Raw genomic sequence first — 17817 nt, forward strand, 5'->3', positions numbered from 1 at the left:
ACATTAGACAGTGATGCAATTTTTAAACTCAAACTGTAAGCAGTCCCCGGTATTAATGCGGCGGCCCTCTTTTCCCAAAATGATGCCGGTAAGGATTTCTACCAGAGTAAACAAGGAGCTCAAGCTGATTGTCACACAATCAGTGGTGTTTGGAGTGTGCATGTGATCTGGCCTCAAACTGGCCTAACTACTGCCCAGCGGTAATCACACCGTCTCTCCAAACAGAGCACTTCACGTTTGGATTGGAAACATGGTACCTACTTGTCAGCAGGATCCGCTACACTTGTTTTGGTCGACACCCAAGTGTGAATTCTAGGTTATTACATATCCAAATTATCTGAATTGACTAGGAAAATGGCCAGGTTTTAAAAAAGCTGCTGCAAGCACACTACGTGTAAAAGTGCTGTCGAACGTGCTGTCAAACGTACCTAATCAATTTTCCAAACATCTAACTAGTTAGCAACAGTTGTACAGTGTTCCTGCTTGAGTCTCATTTGTTTTGTCCGTTTCTGTTTCTGTTTGTTTTCACCTGCTTCCCTGCCAGACTTTGCACTGTGTAAACCCAGAGAATGACAACGCGCCCGAGGTAACTGTGAAGTGTCTGAACTGTGACACCATCACTCAGGTCAAAGAGAAGTTGCTTGATGCTGTGTACAAAGGCAGCCCCTATTCACAAAGGCCCAAGGCGTCTGATATGGACCTGGGTAAGACGTATTGCACATGCACAGATGCTTTTTCCAAATAAATGAGAGCAGCACTGGTACATTTATTGTGGGCAAGAGAGCTCAAGCACACTGCAGCTTGAAGCGTAACTTTCTGAATTAATTTTTATTTTAAACATTCCCCCTACAGACAATAAAACATCTACTCGCGCATAATGTTTGTCAGTCCTCACAAAAACACATCAGCTCGACACGCTGCTTTACTGGGTGACATTTCTTCATTCAGAGTTCTACCAGAGTTCTACAGCATCCTTATACCCTAATAAAGTTTACCGTTTACATATTCTGCAGATGCTATGCAACACTAGCAAGGAACGTTGGGTTGTATGTTCACCACCTTCTTAGTAAATATCTGGCTCTATAGCTGTTGAATCTCCATGTGGTCACCAGCTGGGTGCTTATCTTATCTAAGATTTTTGATTAAAACAGTTGCCTGCTGCTGCTGAAACAAGGTTTGGTCAGAACTGTGACAGTGAACCAAAGCCGTAAAAGTTGTGAGCCTTAAAACAAACTAGTTACCCTTTTTATATATACCTAATAATTTGACTCTTATTTCACAAACATTTTAATAACCGTTAAGTCGGCTATATAATTTACTCACTACACATATCCAGCTTCAAAACCACTGGAACATTAAAATACCTAAAAGCTGACTTAAATCTGCCTACAACACTTTGAAGAAAGAAAATACACACATGCTTTGTGTACTTGTCTTGTGTGTTTTTGTCCTGAGTCTCTCTTCCCTCTTTTTAAAGAATGGCGTCAAGGTCGGATGGCCAGAATCATTCTGCAGGATGAAGATGTCACAACTAAGATTGACAACGACTGGAAAAGACTCAACACACTGGCTCACTATCAGGTACCCAAGCACCAAACAGGCCCGCTGACGCATGGGCGAGCTCCGCTGTTAAGACACTTTCATACAGCGAGTACTTTGGTGTGTGTTTTGATGTGTAGGTAACAGATGGCTCAGTGATCGCCCTGGTGCCAAAGCAGAACTCTGCCTACAACATCTCCAACTCCTCCACATTCACCAAGAGCCTCAGTAGATACGGTACGGCTCCATTTTCCTCTTGACTTGGTCCCGTTTAAATCATTCTGTCAATGATTCCCATTCCTCTAACTGCCTACCTTTCCCCACGCCCTCTAACTCTCTTTCATTCACTCGTTCTCTTTGTTTACCGTGGCCATGATTGGGCTCCATTCTTCTTTTTCGCACTTTTTCTCCTCCCTCTCAGTGAATGGCAATTCTTTTTATCCATTGCTATAATCCCGGGCCAAGGCTATTCCACAGCTATTTCCAAGTCCTCTGTAAATGACAGGCATTAAAGTAGACACCTCGATTCCCAGCTGACAGAGTGAAAGAGAGCGAACCAAAAAGAGAGAGAGAGGACACCTAGCAGCCAGATAGACAGACACAGGCCCAGCATCAATATGGTGGACTTGACTGAAACGTAACTATTTAGAAGATGAATTACACTGAAACTAAACCCTCGTTTGACACTAAGTAGGTGTTAACCTTCGTGCATGCACAGCTGCTATCACTGCCCCACTGATCTGCTGTAGTCCCAAGGCAGTCTGGAACCCTCCCTGAAAAATGGAGTAGTGTTTGATTAGCATTTTAATATTTGTTTTTTGTGCAGTATAAAAAACATGAACACGTTTTTAAACATCAAACCTGCAGCTACAGCTATTGCCACGCTATTTAAATAAATGTAAAACATTTGCATGGAGCCATTTCTGCTTTTTGGTTTTTGATCATGTGGGCATGTGCTTTGAAATGAGTGTGAGTGTTTTTCAACAGGCATGAATGTTGGCCACCAGTGGCCATGTTGGGTTTGGAATCAAAGCCACTCTGTACTCCGCTGGCAAAAGCAACAATGACACTAAACACCACCCAACTCAGCCTTGTTCACTTTTCTATTCCGTTCTCTCCCATTACTATCCATTTCACCTCTCTGTCTTTCTGTCCATTTAGCCCACCCATTCCCTTTTCCTGTCATCTCCCCACATTTACTTTTTCATCTCCTCTCCCTTTCTGCCTTTAATCAAACATAAAGGCACTATAGTATGCATCAGCATCTGTCTCTTTTATCTGTCCAACTCTCCTTTCTATTCCATCCCATGTCCCTTCTTCCCTAGGAGTAACAGATAATCGTCTCCCTCCTGTTCACCTCACCTCCCTGGTTCCATCTCCCCCCTCTGTCCTTAGTGGAACAGCCTTACATATGCATCTGTTTGCTTTGCTCTAATCAGCGTTGACACTCAGACCATGGACAGACACAGACGATAGAGAAAAGGGGAGGTGGGGACATATTAGCCAAAGTGTTTGAGTGAGTGTTGGTCTGCTAAAATGAACTCCAACAAGAAGCAACAAGCTTCTTTCTGTTTACTGAATCACAAGGTTTCTGACAAATTGTTTAACACCATTCTGTGTTGTGTTTCTGGATTTAGAGAGCATGCTGAGGACAGCCAGTAGTCCAGACAGCCTTCGATCCCGAACGCCCATGATCACCCCTGACCTGGAGAGTGGCACCAAACTGTGGCATTTGGTGAAGAACCACGACCACTCAGACCAGAGGGAGGGTGACAGAGGCAGCAAAATGGTCTCTGAGATCTATTTGACAAGGCTGCTTGCTACAAAAGTAAGACGCAGAGGAATAAACGACGCACTACAGTAGTGTTGCAAAGTTGATCCCAGCCTGGGGTGGAAAACCCTCTTAACAAAATTTTGAACCACTGGTCTACACTAAAAGTCTTACCTGGAATTTGGACTAATGGATCCGTTTAGCGTAATGCAACACTGAGTGTTGCCTGGGACAGACACACCGATCCACCTTTTTGTTTATGGTAGAGGACACTAATACACACTCTGCGCGTTCTTGAGGGTTCTTATAAAGTTGAAATCACACTGTCAAAGCTCAAGATGTCAAAGATCTTATGTAAACATTTTACATTTACATTAGTCACTTGGCAGATGCTTTTGTCCAATTTGACACAGTAATTAGATGAATTATATTAGAGTCACAGCAAATCAAAGACTCAAATTCCAGGAAACGCACATTTAACACCGTATCAGGTAAATTTAATAGCCACATAAGTGTACGGCTTATGAGAAAGTAATTTTTGGATCAACAATTTGGGTCCAATATTTCCTGCCTTGTCACAATTGGACTCTGTGGACTCAAATGCAGGACCACTAGGAGAGTCCAGAGTGCTTATAACAGAAGTCTATATACAAAATAACATTAGCAAAAGCTGAACTGCTCTAACGTGAACGATGAACTTAAATAACTCTTTGCATTAACAGTAAAACTTGGGAATCGCTAACATGAGCAAATTGATTTTGTAAGTACTAACAAGAGCAAGGTAACAAACAAAGAAAGTGTTTGATGGAGCTGCCAGTCACAGAAGAATAAAAGAGCAGAAACCAAAAGAAAAAACCCAAATTCTTTCTACTCACTCCTCATAAATATTTCCAAAAGTAGTGCTGCAGGGAGAGGCTTCTTAGGCAGTATGTAAAAGTCAATGAAAGTAACAAAAGCAGAATGGTCCCAGAGTAAATAGAAGGAATATTACAAGGGAGATAATTAGCTAAGCCACAGTAAAGAAGGGAGAATGGCGATGCTGGTTTGTGGCGCAGAGATCCAGGTAATACTGAGCAGGTCTGAAAGGTTTGACATCCCAGCAAAAAGTGAATGCAAACAAGGAGCCTACATAGGATTGATCAAGTGGCCAGTGACTGCGTTTACATGCACTTAAGTAACCAGGGTACTCGGAGAAATCAACTTTCTCGGATAATCGGGGAACAGTGTTTACATGCACCTAAAGAACCTGGTTACGGAAATCGGCACAGGAGTAAGCTGATTTCTCCTCCACCTCAGACTTTATTTAGAAGCCCGGCGCACAGATTTTAAATGTATAATGATGGAAAACCGTGCTATTTTACTTCTGTGTGTGTGTGTTTGTGTGTACAAAAACATGCAGCTGATCCACAGCAGTCTAAATGTTAAAAATCCAGGGGGAAAGTTAAACTTATTTAGATTTCCACGAGACATTTAGTTGAAATTAAAATTTCTTTCAGACCCTACACGGACTTTCATCCTTTCATTCCTTCTTTCACTCAGCTGCGTGCACCTCACCATCTCCAGCCTTTGGTTATGCACAGATTAGCAGATAATCAGCGTTCTCCTACAGAAATCTACCTGGGGAAACCAGGTTTCCCTAATCCCCCACACCGATTTCGGAAACCAGCTCTCCCGCATGAGGGACTGAAACCTGGTTACTTAAGTCCATGTAAAACCGCTGTGCCAGGCTAAGAGGAGGGAAACTGAACAAAGAATGGGGATCATGATGAACACAAGGGGTTTTTGGTTGTTTGAGGACCAGACTATTTACAGAGGCTCACTGGTCATGCTACTAATTCTGCCAAAAGAAGCTAAGTGGTAGATTCAGTCAGATAAGACCATATCTTTCTAATGTTGTATAGGGTAAAGCTGACTGCGACAGATGCAACAGTTGATTGTCAGATTTCTTTCAGACTTTGGAGGTGATAGTTCAGTAGAGCTGGGCTTGAATACTAATTCTGAGTCGAACAGTAGTAAGGATGACTAGTTCAGTCTTAGAGAGACAGGGCAGTTGGTGGCATTCAAGCTTCTGTTTTAAGATACTATTAGGACAGGAATGAGATCTGCAAAGGACAGTTGGCTATTATCAACATAATAACTTAATGGTAAAGAAAATGTGTGCAAATAAACAGAACAAGTGCTTCATATGGGTTTAGTGTCCACTTTTTCAGCAAGTGAGTATCCCAAGCCTGCTTTAACATTGTTGGTATTGTACACAAAGCCAGTGAAAACATTTATCATCTGTTTGACAAGCATGGCGGTGTGTGAGAGGTCTCCAAATAGTACATAACTTTAGCTTATCAACCCAGGATTGATGATGAAGCTTAATCAAATATCTTTCTAAAGTGAGAAAGTCCTTAATGGATACACACTTACACACACATATACACGCACACACAGATTAACAGACCCATAACCATTACCTCCGTCTTTGAAACTTGCAGAATGTGCAAATCCAGCTGTCTTTCCTCCTCTCCTTCAGTGTCTCTCTCTGTGCGTTGTCTCTCTCCTAATTGTACAAGGGGTAGGGAAATATAGCAAAGGGCAGCAGTTACGAGCGAGCCAGCTTTTCAATTTCCACTGGTAATAAGAAAAAACAGATTAATAAAAAGTGGGCTTGTGGTGCAGAGTGCAGGGAGGCTGATACAGGAGGTGTCAGGAGACAGGTAATTTGTTGAGGGATTGAGGATTTGGCCATGCATGATGAAAAAAAAAACAGAGAGGCAATTGCAATTGAGAAGCCCATCTTGTCCTTGTCTCTCCGTGGCTGTCTTTCAGTGTCTGTCCGCCTGTACATGTCATACATGCAGAACAGATCAGTACTTTGATCTGCGACTGAGACTGAATTCCCTGTTGTTTTATTAAACAATGGCTGAATAAATAGGATCCCCCACATATTTCCTTCATAATAGATTTTGCCAGATGGAGAAGCCAGGAAGGCAAATGTGTTGTTAGCTGCATTTGATCGTTGGTCTATGTTGAAGCACTGACATTGTAGAAGAGCACCAAATCCAAGAGCTGAGGTTCCCATTTGTGATTCTGCAGCGCTCAGTGGGCAGGGAGAGGCAGTCACCGAGCCTGTGATTATAACTGTGATTCCCTGTGGGGACATTCATCCCAAAAAAAAAATAAAACACGCTGTGGATACAAGTGGCAGTAACTGTGAATATGTTTTTATATGATATTCTGTCACACAACACTGTCAAGCTGCAGATGTTGATTGTCATTTCGACATTATCGACCATCTTCTTCAATCCTCTTTTCTCGTCTTTACTAACTGACACGTAGATTTGAAACTAAACTACTGTAAGAGTGGAGGTGGGGGGTTGGGTTGACCATGAACAGCAGCACAAAAATACTGAACACATAAGTGACGCAAATCAATAAAAGCAATAAAAAACAATGCTCTAAAGGTCAAAATGAGCTGTGGTAATCCTCAACGAATCAGTGACAAACTTTTTCAGATATAAGATCTATGCTTTTAAATGATACATTTGAACCTCAATGTCTAAAGCAGCGTCGCCATTTTACCACTTAGTGATGCACAACTAAAACAACTATTAGTAACGGGATAAAAAACAAATCAGGATAAAAAAAATGTATTGTAATTACAGTTCAAATCCTGAAACATATTTCTTGTCTTCACTCAATCCTCATTCTGCTATTTAGGGAACATTGCAGAAGTTTGTGGACGACCTGTTTGAGACCATCTTCAGCACAGCCCACAGAGGCAGCGCTCTGCCTCTGGCCATTAAGTACATGTTTGACTTCCTGGACGAGCAGGCCGACAAACACTCCATCACAGACTACGATGTACGACATACCTGGAAGAGCAACTGGTATGAGTTACTGTGTTTTGAAGTCTAGCTGCTGACTGGCTGACTTCCTAAAAATATGATTTATACATAAAACTGTTCTGTGCATTTCAAGCGTATTACATATAGTAAGTGTGTAATGCTGAATATCGTTTTTTATTTTAAGACAAAATAATATTCATTAAACTTTTTTTAATAGCAGCCCCACTGTACATGTGACCAGTAGATTGTGTTTATTGAAAGAGAACATTTATTTCTTTACATGTACTTAATACGCATGTTCTGCCAAAACCAAAACAAATGTAGTAGTGTTGTACGAATTAATAATGATAATAGTAAGTATTGGTAAAGTAAGAGACGGAAGCAACGCACTTAGTCACCTCAAATAATGGGGAAGTAATACCGGGTTTGTGGAACAATGTTCACGTTTAATCAATCACACACTGTGTATATGAATTTATGTTTCTTTTTATAATATCACACCTAGTTGGTATCTTGTCTTTTCCTTCCCAGTCTTCCTCTGCGGTTCTGGGTGAATGTAATCAAGAACCCTCAGTTTGTGTTCGACATCCATAAGAACAGCATCACAGACGCCTGTTTGTCTGTGGTAGCCCAGACCTTCATGGACTCTTGTTCAACATCAGAACACAAACTAGGAAAGGACTCGCCTTCAAATAAGCTTCTCTATGCTAAAGACATCCCCAACTACAAGAACTGGGTAGAGAGGTAAGTCAGAGTTAAAGCTAAATGAACTGAAACAGAAATCAGCTCAACTTGACGAAAGACTACCAAGGAGAAGTTCCTTAGCAGCTGCTGGAAGCTGAGTATTATGCAAAAGTATCTTCAGAGAAAAATGAGTTGTAAATTAGTGTAAAGTAATCATGTCCTGTAATTACAGCAATCCTGCTCCAGGCTTACATATGTAGAGTGTGTGTAAAGTGCTGTCTGAGACATTTTTAACTTTGACCTTGTGAAGTCAGGTCCAACACACATCGTTACACACTCTCATTTCCACGTTTACTTCACCTATAAAGAAGCAAGTGATGAAATAAAACAGACAGGCAAAAGAAGGTTTTGTAGCCAATGTTTGGCATAATTTTTTAAATAGCGGCTCACTGAAAAACATCCCTTCTACTTCACCTCTATTTCACCTTCATCTTTTATTCAGCTCCTGAATGTTAAACTAAACTCGCGATAAGTTATGCACCACTGACACTTGCCAGAGTCATTGTTTCTGCTTTTCTGGGAGTAGTCCAATAGTTTCTAAGTAGCTTTTCTGAACTGCCTCTTCCCAGACTCTTTGTTTGGCATTGTGCTTTGTGGCTTCCACCACAGCAAGTTGGGATTCTTCCGATAACGAGACTGCCAAAATATGTTTACAGGGCACACAACTGCAGATGAAAAGAAGTGTACATACAGTATAGAATTCATTTTGAATTTAAAAAGGTCAATGACATAATCAGCATTCATTTTCCTACACACACAAAAAAAAAACACATTTTGGTGCAGGGTCCATTTTTGTATGCATACAAACATACTTGAATGTACCACAGTGGGTCCTTTGCAGAGAGAATGTGGGGACATTGTGTGATTATATTTATAGGTTAGGGTTAATTGGGAGCAGTTAAACCTTGTTTCTATTATGCCTCCTAACCTGCACTCGACACCCGGCCTCCCATGCTGCCATAAACCTTGAGATAGTTGGGATGTGGTTTTTACAAACAGGGTTCAGGTACAGCTCAATTCAGAGTTGTATGTATTCTTAATACGCTGTATTTTTCTCTCGGTGTGTTTCTTTTTCACATTCGTTGAGTTTTTCGCACAAGAGCTGCAGCCAGCAACACAGACTCAATAATTTGAAGGTTGTTGTTGCACAGAGAGAACGGACTCAGTCAACACTCAGTCAGCATTCGGCTGGGAAACAGCCTCAGTCTTTTGTTCATTCAAATAAATTAAAAGCGAGGAACCCATTCTATGGCAGGTAAAGACCACCTCATCTGGCCAATTCCGTGAAAGAGAAGAGACTCTGCTCAAGGCTCCCTCCAGATGTGTGTTTACCCCAGCTAAGCTACAGAGGAAACTCATTTTGGCTGCTTGTCTTTGCGGTTTCATATTTTCACCACTACCCAAAGCTCATGAGGAAAAGTGGGGGCTTTCAACTGAGCTCCCCTTTTCACCACAGTGGCCCAGTACAACACCCACATTATTGCTGATGCCGCAACAACGCGCAGCTCTGAACACAACACCAACATTTGCTCGGGTCTTGTTTGATTTCCAAACCCGAAGGGAAGCGGTCTGGCAGACAACCCTTGACTTGAAGGTGCTGACTCTCATTCCAGCCACTTTACACTGAGCTTTAAGACGCCCTAGTGCAGGAACGTCGAACTCCAGGCCTCAACGGCTCGGAGCAGCCCTGCTTGTTTCCCCTATCCCTGCACGACCCTTATCTTTCAGCTTCTGATTGATTGAACCTACCTAATCTAGGTCATAAGCAGTGAGTAGTGCGAGATAGTTGAAAAACAAGCACGGCTGCAGCCCTCTAGGCCCAGGGTTCGATACCGCTGCCCTTGTGTATGCTGAAGTTTCTGATGAAGCAAACATTGTCTGCAAAAGACAAGCAACTCCATGGCCCCCACACTCACCTCCCCCACAATAGTGCTTCCAGATCCTGTCCATGAAAATCCCTAACAGGATGTGTAACAAAGGACAACCCTGGCGTACACCACCGTGACGCCGACTAGAAATGCATCGACTTCCTGACAAGAATACAATCACAGCTCTGGGTGAGGCTATGTAAGGATTGGATGGCTGTCTGTTTCAAATGTTTTTTTAATGATGCAGTTCATAAGGGAATAGTGTAATAAAATATAAATTAGGAATGATAAAAAGGACTCTTCCTGCTCGCCATAAAAATTCTTCAATTTCCACACAGACCAAACTTCAAGCAGCACATACATTTGGATTATGTGTGTCCGCTTCTCCTCTATCTCGTCGGGCAGTAATGTCCTTCACATATACATTTGTCCTGTCAAACTGTCTTTGGGCATCATAGTAAAGCATTCTATACATACTACACACTGAGCCTGTGAATGTGAACCATAACACCCAGTAACATCCAGTCAGTCCAGACAGAAATTCTCAAGTTGCATGAAATACAAATTATTTTTCAAACTCTGCTTCCCCCCATTTCTAGGTATTACTCCGATATTTCCCGTATGCCAGCCATCAGTGATCAGGACATGAGTGCCTACCTAGCAGAGCAGTCCCGCCTGCACCTCAGCCAGTTCAACAGCATGTCTGCGCTGCACGAGATTTACTCCTACATCATCAAGTACAAAGATGAGGTGAGCTCCCACTGGATGTGGAATAGAATCAAACATATTTCAGTGTTGTAATTACCTGATAGTACGGTGCCCCCCCCCCATACTCTTACTTGTCTTGACTATCACCATGAGGTCATTTTATTTCAATTACACTGATAACTAGTCCACATCAGTACAGGCTAGAAGGTATTATCACCATTTGAATGCACATTAAAGCATGAGCTCAACACATTATGAACCTAATGGAGCTTCATTGAATTTATGTGATTTTCTTTCTTTTTTCGCCCTGCAAGTACAGTATCCCACAGCTGCAGCTTGTTGATTGAAACTCTACATTTTTATACCAACAAGGAGTGTGTGTTTCATCTTTAAAATTTTAGGAAAGAAGCTTAAATGCATTCTTGCTGAGAGTTAAACAAGAAGATCAATACTAAGCTCATCACTGATGCTAAATAAGAAGTTTTATATGGATTAAAGAAACAAGCTATAAGATGTGAATTAGTGAGCTTTAGAGCTACTGGTACAATAGGTGAAATTTGTGACCTTTTACACAAAGCTCGGCTATCATTTCCCACTTGTTTCTAATCTTTGTGCTAAGCTATGCTAACCACATGCTGGTAATAGCTTCATATTTTTATTCCTTTATGTGGCTGGGCTATAAATTGTGACTCACAGCTCATGTGTAACCAAGCCAATTGCTTGGTAGAGTAAAAAGGTGGAGTCCATTTATCGTGTGGTGAAGGCTTCCTCTAACATGCTATTTTAGGTGTACACACATCACTGAAATTAGAAAGAAGTGTCCCTGCAGCTATTTAATCTTTCCTTTAACTCCTCTTCCCTAGCTCATTATCCTCCATCCTCTTCATCCCTTTACTTTCTCCTCCCACGAATCACTGACTTCCTCTCCCCCCTAACTTTTATACCCCCCCACCACCTCTGACTTCTGATAGACAACAATATGTCCTCCTCAACCGCTGCTTTCTCCAGCTTTATCACCCTTTCATATGATAAAACATAAGTCATCTCAGCCTTTTCCCCCTCCTCTCTATCCCTCCATAGCAGCAGTATTACAGTAGTTATAGTGGCTGGTTGCAGCTGGTTCCATTTAAGCCAAATGCTCCCCTTCATTACAGCCTATTATCCAGATGTAGGCAGCTGCATGGTCCCTGTCACCTCTAATACATGCCCCTGACCTCACACACACACACACACACACACACACACACGCACATATATACATGCATACATGAACACCGGCATCCTAAACACAGTCACATTAAGAAAAAACAAATGCACACATAAATACAGTCTTTTTGCACATTCGGTGCCAACTCCTCCTTCCCTGTTACCAACACATAAAACAAGAAACCAACACACACGCAGGCACACACACACAAACTCCTGTACACAATCCCAGTAGCCTTGAACATGCCATTATCGACATCCCTCTGACCCTAAAATCTGCCCCACCAACACTCTCCAGGCTGTTTGAATTGAAATAACTAACAAGAAAAAATAAAATCGTCACAGGACTCATTTTGGTAAAGAGTTGGAGTTGAGGATTGAAACAGCGGATTATATATTCTGATGCTTCTCCAAATTTGTGTCCAGATCCTTTCAGCATTACAGAAGGATGAACAGTCACGCAGACAGCGGCTACGCGGCAAACTGGAGCAGGTAATCGACACCATGGCCCTGGCTAGCTGAGAACCGGCCAGTCGCACACCTCGAACTGGAACTGGAACTGGCCAACCAACACGCCTTCCCTGACAACCTTTGACGCCCGTGACATTTTGACCCTCGACGTTTGAAGTCTGTCGTCATCACTCTCACACACAACAATCAACATCAGTGGAAAAGACTGCAGGGACCCAAGCGCCAGGCAGCAGCAGCACACTGGAGAGACAGCAGAGTCTGGAAGTCCCCATCGGTTGGGTTGGCTTCTTTTTTTCCCCTCTCTCTCTTTCTCTCTCTTCTGAGCCACCAACCCTTCCATGAACACCAAATCAACCGCAGCCTCAGCAGATATGGACCTCAGCTCAGGAGAGCATTTATTTCCTTCAAGGGCCTCATTACATCTTGAGTCTTACATGAGCAGCAGTTGGGTACTTTGGCCACAATCAGGAGCAGTTCATGCACAGTAGTGACCAAAAGCTCATCTAGCTGATTCAGAGCTGAAAAGCTACAGGAAAGGTGCAAGCCACCAGCTAGTAGCTTTCCACAGCCAAGGCTATGGTTCAGACTACGGGCCAATAGAATCCAGGAAATACTATAGCGATACTTGATCCATTTCTCTTTTCTGTTGCTGTCCTCCCCGAGGAGGTCAGAGGTCAGGGACAGCTGCCATGGAGCTGGTGTTGGTCAAAGACTCTTCAGCAGAGCAGCCTGGCAACACATACAGCAGGCTGATGCCATTGCAGGGCAACCAGGAGGAAGCACTTTGCAGGGAACATCTTCAGTACTGACTGTCCAGCTCAACAAGAACTCCACTGTAGTCTCTTAAAGGACATTTTTAGTTTCACAACTCTACATTTAATTTCTTATTGCATTTGACTGCATTTTTGTCCTCCCCCACTGCCTACTCTCCCTAGTGCTGTGCCACTTGTGTTACTGCTGAATTTGCACAACAAAGCTAAATCAAAAGAGAGAAGAGGATATATGAATATATATAGATATATAAATACAAGCCTTTTGTTTTTAAAATGAAACGAAAAGTCGAAAAAAAAAATGTTTTCCATTTTAATGTACAAAAGAGAAGTTTGAAAAGAGAATTTGATATTTCCAAGAAGAACAATTATGAAAACACAAGGAAAAAGTCGTCCTGTGCCATGTTTTACTTTGAATGTTGTTTAGTGCAAAGACACTTCTTTTTGTTAGATGAAATGTGCTATGATGAAAATGTTGTCATGCTTAGTGACTGAAAGTGAGAGTTTAAAAATAGGTAAATGGCAAAAAAATATATATATATATTACAGACACTTTTTCTATTTCATAAGGTCTTGGGGCTGTTGTGTGCAGTGTCTTTGGCTCTAAACTTTTTGAAAAGGCAAATGATGTCCAAATGAAGTTTCCTGTGAGCTAATGGACCTGCAGCGCTTTTGTGTTTGGTTTGGAGGAACCAAATGGATCAAGTCCCAGTCAGCTACTTTAGATGAGACAAAAAAAAAGTCCTTTTTGTGAAGGCTCGCCTCATGTTTTGATAGCAGCCTACTATACCGGCATTGGAAAGTTATTTAAATTGAACCCTTGCATACTGTGCTCTACAGCAACTTGACTCCCACTCGTTGTCTTTTGTTGTCACCATTTTTAAAATATATCCTCCCAAATGTAGGCTAGTTAGATGTGCAAAAATGTTTGAAATAGTCTTGACAAATTGGCTTTTGACTTGTTTGCTACAGTGAAGACAGAATCTAAAGGTTCCAATTTTTTTTTGTTTTTTGTAGAAGTTGAAGGCCTTTTCTTTCAGTTTTTATTCTGTGGGTTTATAGAAGGTATTTAAAAAGTTGAAATGTTTTTGTTCCACTATGTGCTGCTCCACATTGTAGTGCTTCAAAAATCATGCATTCATAAGCAAGACATTCCTTTCTCCTAAGCGTGTGAGGGCTAGAAGACACACAGAAAAGATTAAAAGATGTTAAACAGACCAGGGTAAAATCCAGTATGTTAACATCCACTGTGTAAGAACTTTGTTTTAAAATGTAGAGAACCCTGGATCCGCCAGCTGAGCTTAAGAAAAACCTCCTCATTACCCCCATTTATTTCTTTTGATAACAAAAAGAAGAGGGGTGAAGAAAAAGTAGGTTGAAATGCGTCAAATACACTTTGATACACAGTGATACAACTTTAAAAGACACCGACAACAATGCCTCATTTTACACTTCTTCCTCATCAGCAGTGCTTCCCTCAGATATTTTTCCCTGTGGTCGCATGGTAAGGGCTCATTACATTGGACATTACTACTATAACTCTTTTTTTAGTTACGTTTTCAGCTGTCGAAGAGCCTACACTGAGACAGTTTGAGAAGAGGCAACTGATAGATGGCAGTTCTTTCTCATTTCCAACCGCAGTCTTACATTCTTCTCCGTGATGGATCACTGTGATTGCAAAGAGCTCTGCTCTTCAGTAAAATCCAGCAGAGGAAAAGAATAACTGCAAAGCATAGTTTTAGACACAGTCGCCATCCATCTGTAATGAGATCTGCTTTCACACCCAGCGTTCTCATTCTCTATGGTCTTAAACAGACCTTTATTGGGAAAGAGGCTGATTTTCACATGAACACAGAAGACCAGCAGACTGCCGTAGGTGTGTGAGCAACACTTAAAAACACACCAGATGGACCACTAACTCACATACTGCAAGTGATAATTGCTGAGTCACAGCTAGTTTACAGTATAAAGTGAAAGTGTGGCAACTTCATTTGGTGCGACTCCTGATTTTTCAGCCTCTTACAATTGTGGAACATTTACACCCAATCCCCCTCTGGATTTTGTCTTTGAGCAGAATTCCCTTCAAGCTACTGTTCAGTTGCATCATTTTGAAATTGCGTGATCATGTAACAATCGGTATGTTTATTAACCAAATGACATTTCCCAGTCATTAGAAGCAGTTCGTTAAGTATAAACAATATGTAGGAGTGTGAAAATGTAACCAGGTTCCAGAATAAGCCACTTTTTTTTGTATTTAATTACCAGGCCTTTACCAACCCTCATGTCATCAAATCAAACACATATTGCTGCTTTCAAGTAAAAACTCTTGTGTCCAATGGAATTTATGAAGTTTTATTTTAGAAAAAAACTTGAAACATGTCATTTTGAACCTGTAGCCATTAGCCTTCGGTTCTCTCGAAACGTTTTTAACCAACTGCATTAACATGTGTCTGGCCAGAATGAAACATACCGTATGTTTTTTCAATACTTGAATCACTGATCTGCACAGGGTAAGAGAACCTACAGGGCGGCTGACCGAAGCCTGCTCTGCCCACAGTCACACCCCCATGACTAAAAGGATGCCTTTGTCCACTCTCCATTTCTCAGTTCTTCCACGAAATGAATCCGAGCCATCAGATACAAACATTCCCTCGCTGAAGTTATTTCATGTTTGTCTTCATGACTGATGAAGAGGGAGCCAGTAAGATGGCTTGATTAGGCCCTGTTCTTCGTTGCTTTCAGTTTTCTTTCTCGCTTTGTGCTCCATCACTTGTTAAAAGATGAAAAGACTTAAAGCAGGGGGGGGGAAGTGCTTTGAAGGCGATGGTCCCGCTTCATTTTCAATTCCGTTGCATCTGTTGCATTCAGTTTTTTTTTTATTGCACATTAAAAAAATAAATAAATAAAAAACTGATGAAAGAGGGAGGGGAGGACGGCGTGAGGTGGAGGAACAGGTTCTCTAGACAACTGACCAACAGAACTTTTCACTGTGCCATAATGAGGATTATATGTTTAACATATTCTGCAGCGTTCGATTTGAGGCGCTGTAAGTGTTAAATTTACACAGAAGACATTTAAATGAGAAGATTGGCTCCTGTTCTTTGTGTGTTGAGCACAGAGCTGGTGCCAAGCTCAGCCTAGTTTAGCATAAAAGAAGGTCAAATCTTGCCTGGTTGTCTATGAAAAACAGACCTACCAATACCTTTCCATCTAGTAACATGGTTTATTTGTTCTAACCCCCCCCCCAAAAAGCTCCAACACACTGCTTAAAGTTACATTTTGCGACATTTTTCACATATTCTATAAACAGTAATATGCTCCAACGCTTACCAGATTGTGAACAAGTGCACTGGAGGCCTCGCTACGACGGACTCCTTGAAAGAGATTTGAGCGAGGCAGAGAGGACCATTTCCCAGTCTCATATTAGCACTAGCTTAAGTTACACACTCTAACTTTAAAATGAAGGAAAAAAACATTAATTTTTTTTTATTTTAATGTAAGGCTCAAAAGACACGACAAAGTTGTCTTATGACATTAAGTCACTTCACCTTAGCTTTCCGTGTGTATGTTGAATTAAGGTAAGCTAACAACACTGTGGCTCAGTCTTCAACACGTCGCCTAACATTAATATTGTTCCCATGTGATTCTCAAAAACAAAATAAATACCTAAAAATCTCCAATTTGTCATTGAAGTTTGAAGCTGGAGGTAGGAGGTTACCTTCGTAACGGCTGATGACTAACGTTAGCCTGGCTATGCTAGCCAAGCTAACCATAGCCTGGTTTTAGCGTCATGTTTAGCACACAGATTAGCATCAGAGAGCAAGTACTGTATCAATCTTCTCATCTAACTCTCGCCGAGGATTTCACTGAATGTCAACAAATGTTTTCGCCAGCCTTTTTTCCTTTTTGTACTATCTGTTGTGAAGTGTTTGGAGTGCTTTTCCAATATGACATGGCACCACCTGCAACCTTAATTCTTCCCTTATCTGCCATGTTTGATCCCCCTCAGCGGCAGCGCAGCTTTCTCATCCCTCCAGCTCCGGTTCCTCGAGCTTCCTCACCTGCTGAGTTCACTTTGATTAAAGTACATTTCAGAGAAGGACCATAGGACGGAAAATACCTTCACACACACAGATTAAACAGGAGAGAGGTAGAAAAAAAAACACCTTAAAGAGTTTTAATACTTTATGAATACTGATACCTTTTTAAGAGTTTCAGACTTGAAGCTGCTGTGACAGGTTTTGGCTGTTTCACGCCCGTGTAAATATCCTGCTCTTTCCTATTTTGCAGATTTATTACGTGTAAATAGACACGCATCAAGGAGAGATTAAACATGTTTTTTGCTAAATCTGGCTCGTCTGGTGTTTTTATTCCCCATCCTTATCCTCCTATTCCCTCAAAGTTGTGGATTTGAAAGTTGTAACAAGTTTTCGGTTGAAATCGAGTGCACGTCACCAAAGGAAAAATTGAAAGATCAAAAGCAGCACATATGAGACTTAAGTATTACTGTACCCTGTCTTCTGATAAAGCAAACACTGTTGCGTCAGTTTGGTTTTTCCTCCATTTTACCACATGAGCTTGATGAGGACATTGACTAAGATCACAAAGAAAATGATCATAAGCCTTTTCTTTGCAGAAATCCCTCCCTGATGTGAGCCAAGGAGATGCAAGGCTCAATTTCAAGAGCACGGCCACCCGTGCACATCCACTCAGTCCTCTATCCCTTTGACAAGACAAAGTGTCCCGGTGGGTGCCAGACCAGTGAACCCTTAAATGACGCTGTACGATGACAACGCCATGTCACAGTAATGATGTGATAGAAAATGTTTATGTTACATTGAATTTGCTTATACTGTAAATCTTTGAAAAAGATTAGATCACCGTAAATTTGTAAGAAATGCAAA

At 41.5% G+C, this 17817-nt stretch overlaps 1 protein-coding gene across 2 annotated transcripts in view; it reads left to right on the plus strand.

Moving 5' to 3' along the window:
- Nucleotides 1-17301, plus strand: part of LOC137139671 (plexin-A1-like) — a 236566-nt gene extending 219265 nt beyond the window's left edge. For both annotated transcript variants that reach the window (XM_067527252.1, XM_067527253.1), the window contains exons 26-33: nt 545-704; nt 1478-1581; nt 1680-1776; nt 3177-3367; nt 7019-7188; nt 7678-7890; nt 10358-10508; nt 12099-17301. In XM_067527252.1, coding sequence (XP_067383353.1) covers nt 545-704; nt 1478-1581; nt 1680-1776; nt 3177-3367; nt 7019-7188; nt 7678-7890; nt 10358-10508; nt 12099-12194 — 1182 coding nt within the window. In that variant the 3' untranslated portion in view covers nt 12195-17301. The remainder of the gene's footprint in view (nt 1-544; nt 705-1477; nt 1582-1679; nt 1777-3176; nt 3368-7018; nt 7189-7677; nt 7891-10357; nt 10509-12098) is intronic.
- Nucleotides 17302-17817: the final 516 nt, after the last annotated feature.

Source organism: Channa argus, chromosome 13 (assembly GCF_033026475.1).
Source record: "Channa argus isolate prfri chromosome 13, Channa argus male v1.0, whole genome shotgun sequence".
Lineage (NCBI taxonomy): Eukaryota > Metazoa > Chordata > Actinopteri > Anabantiformes > Channidae > Channa > Channa argus.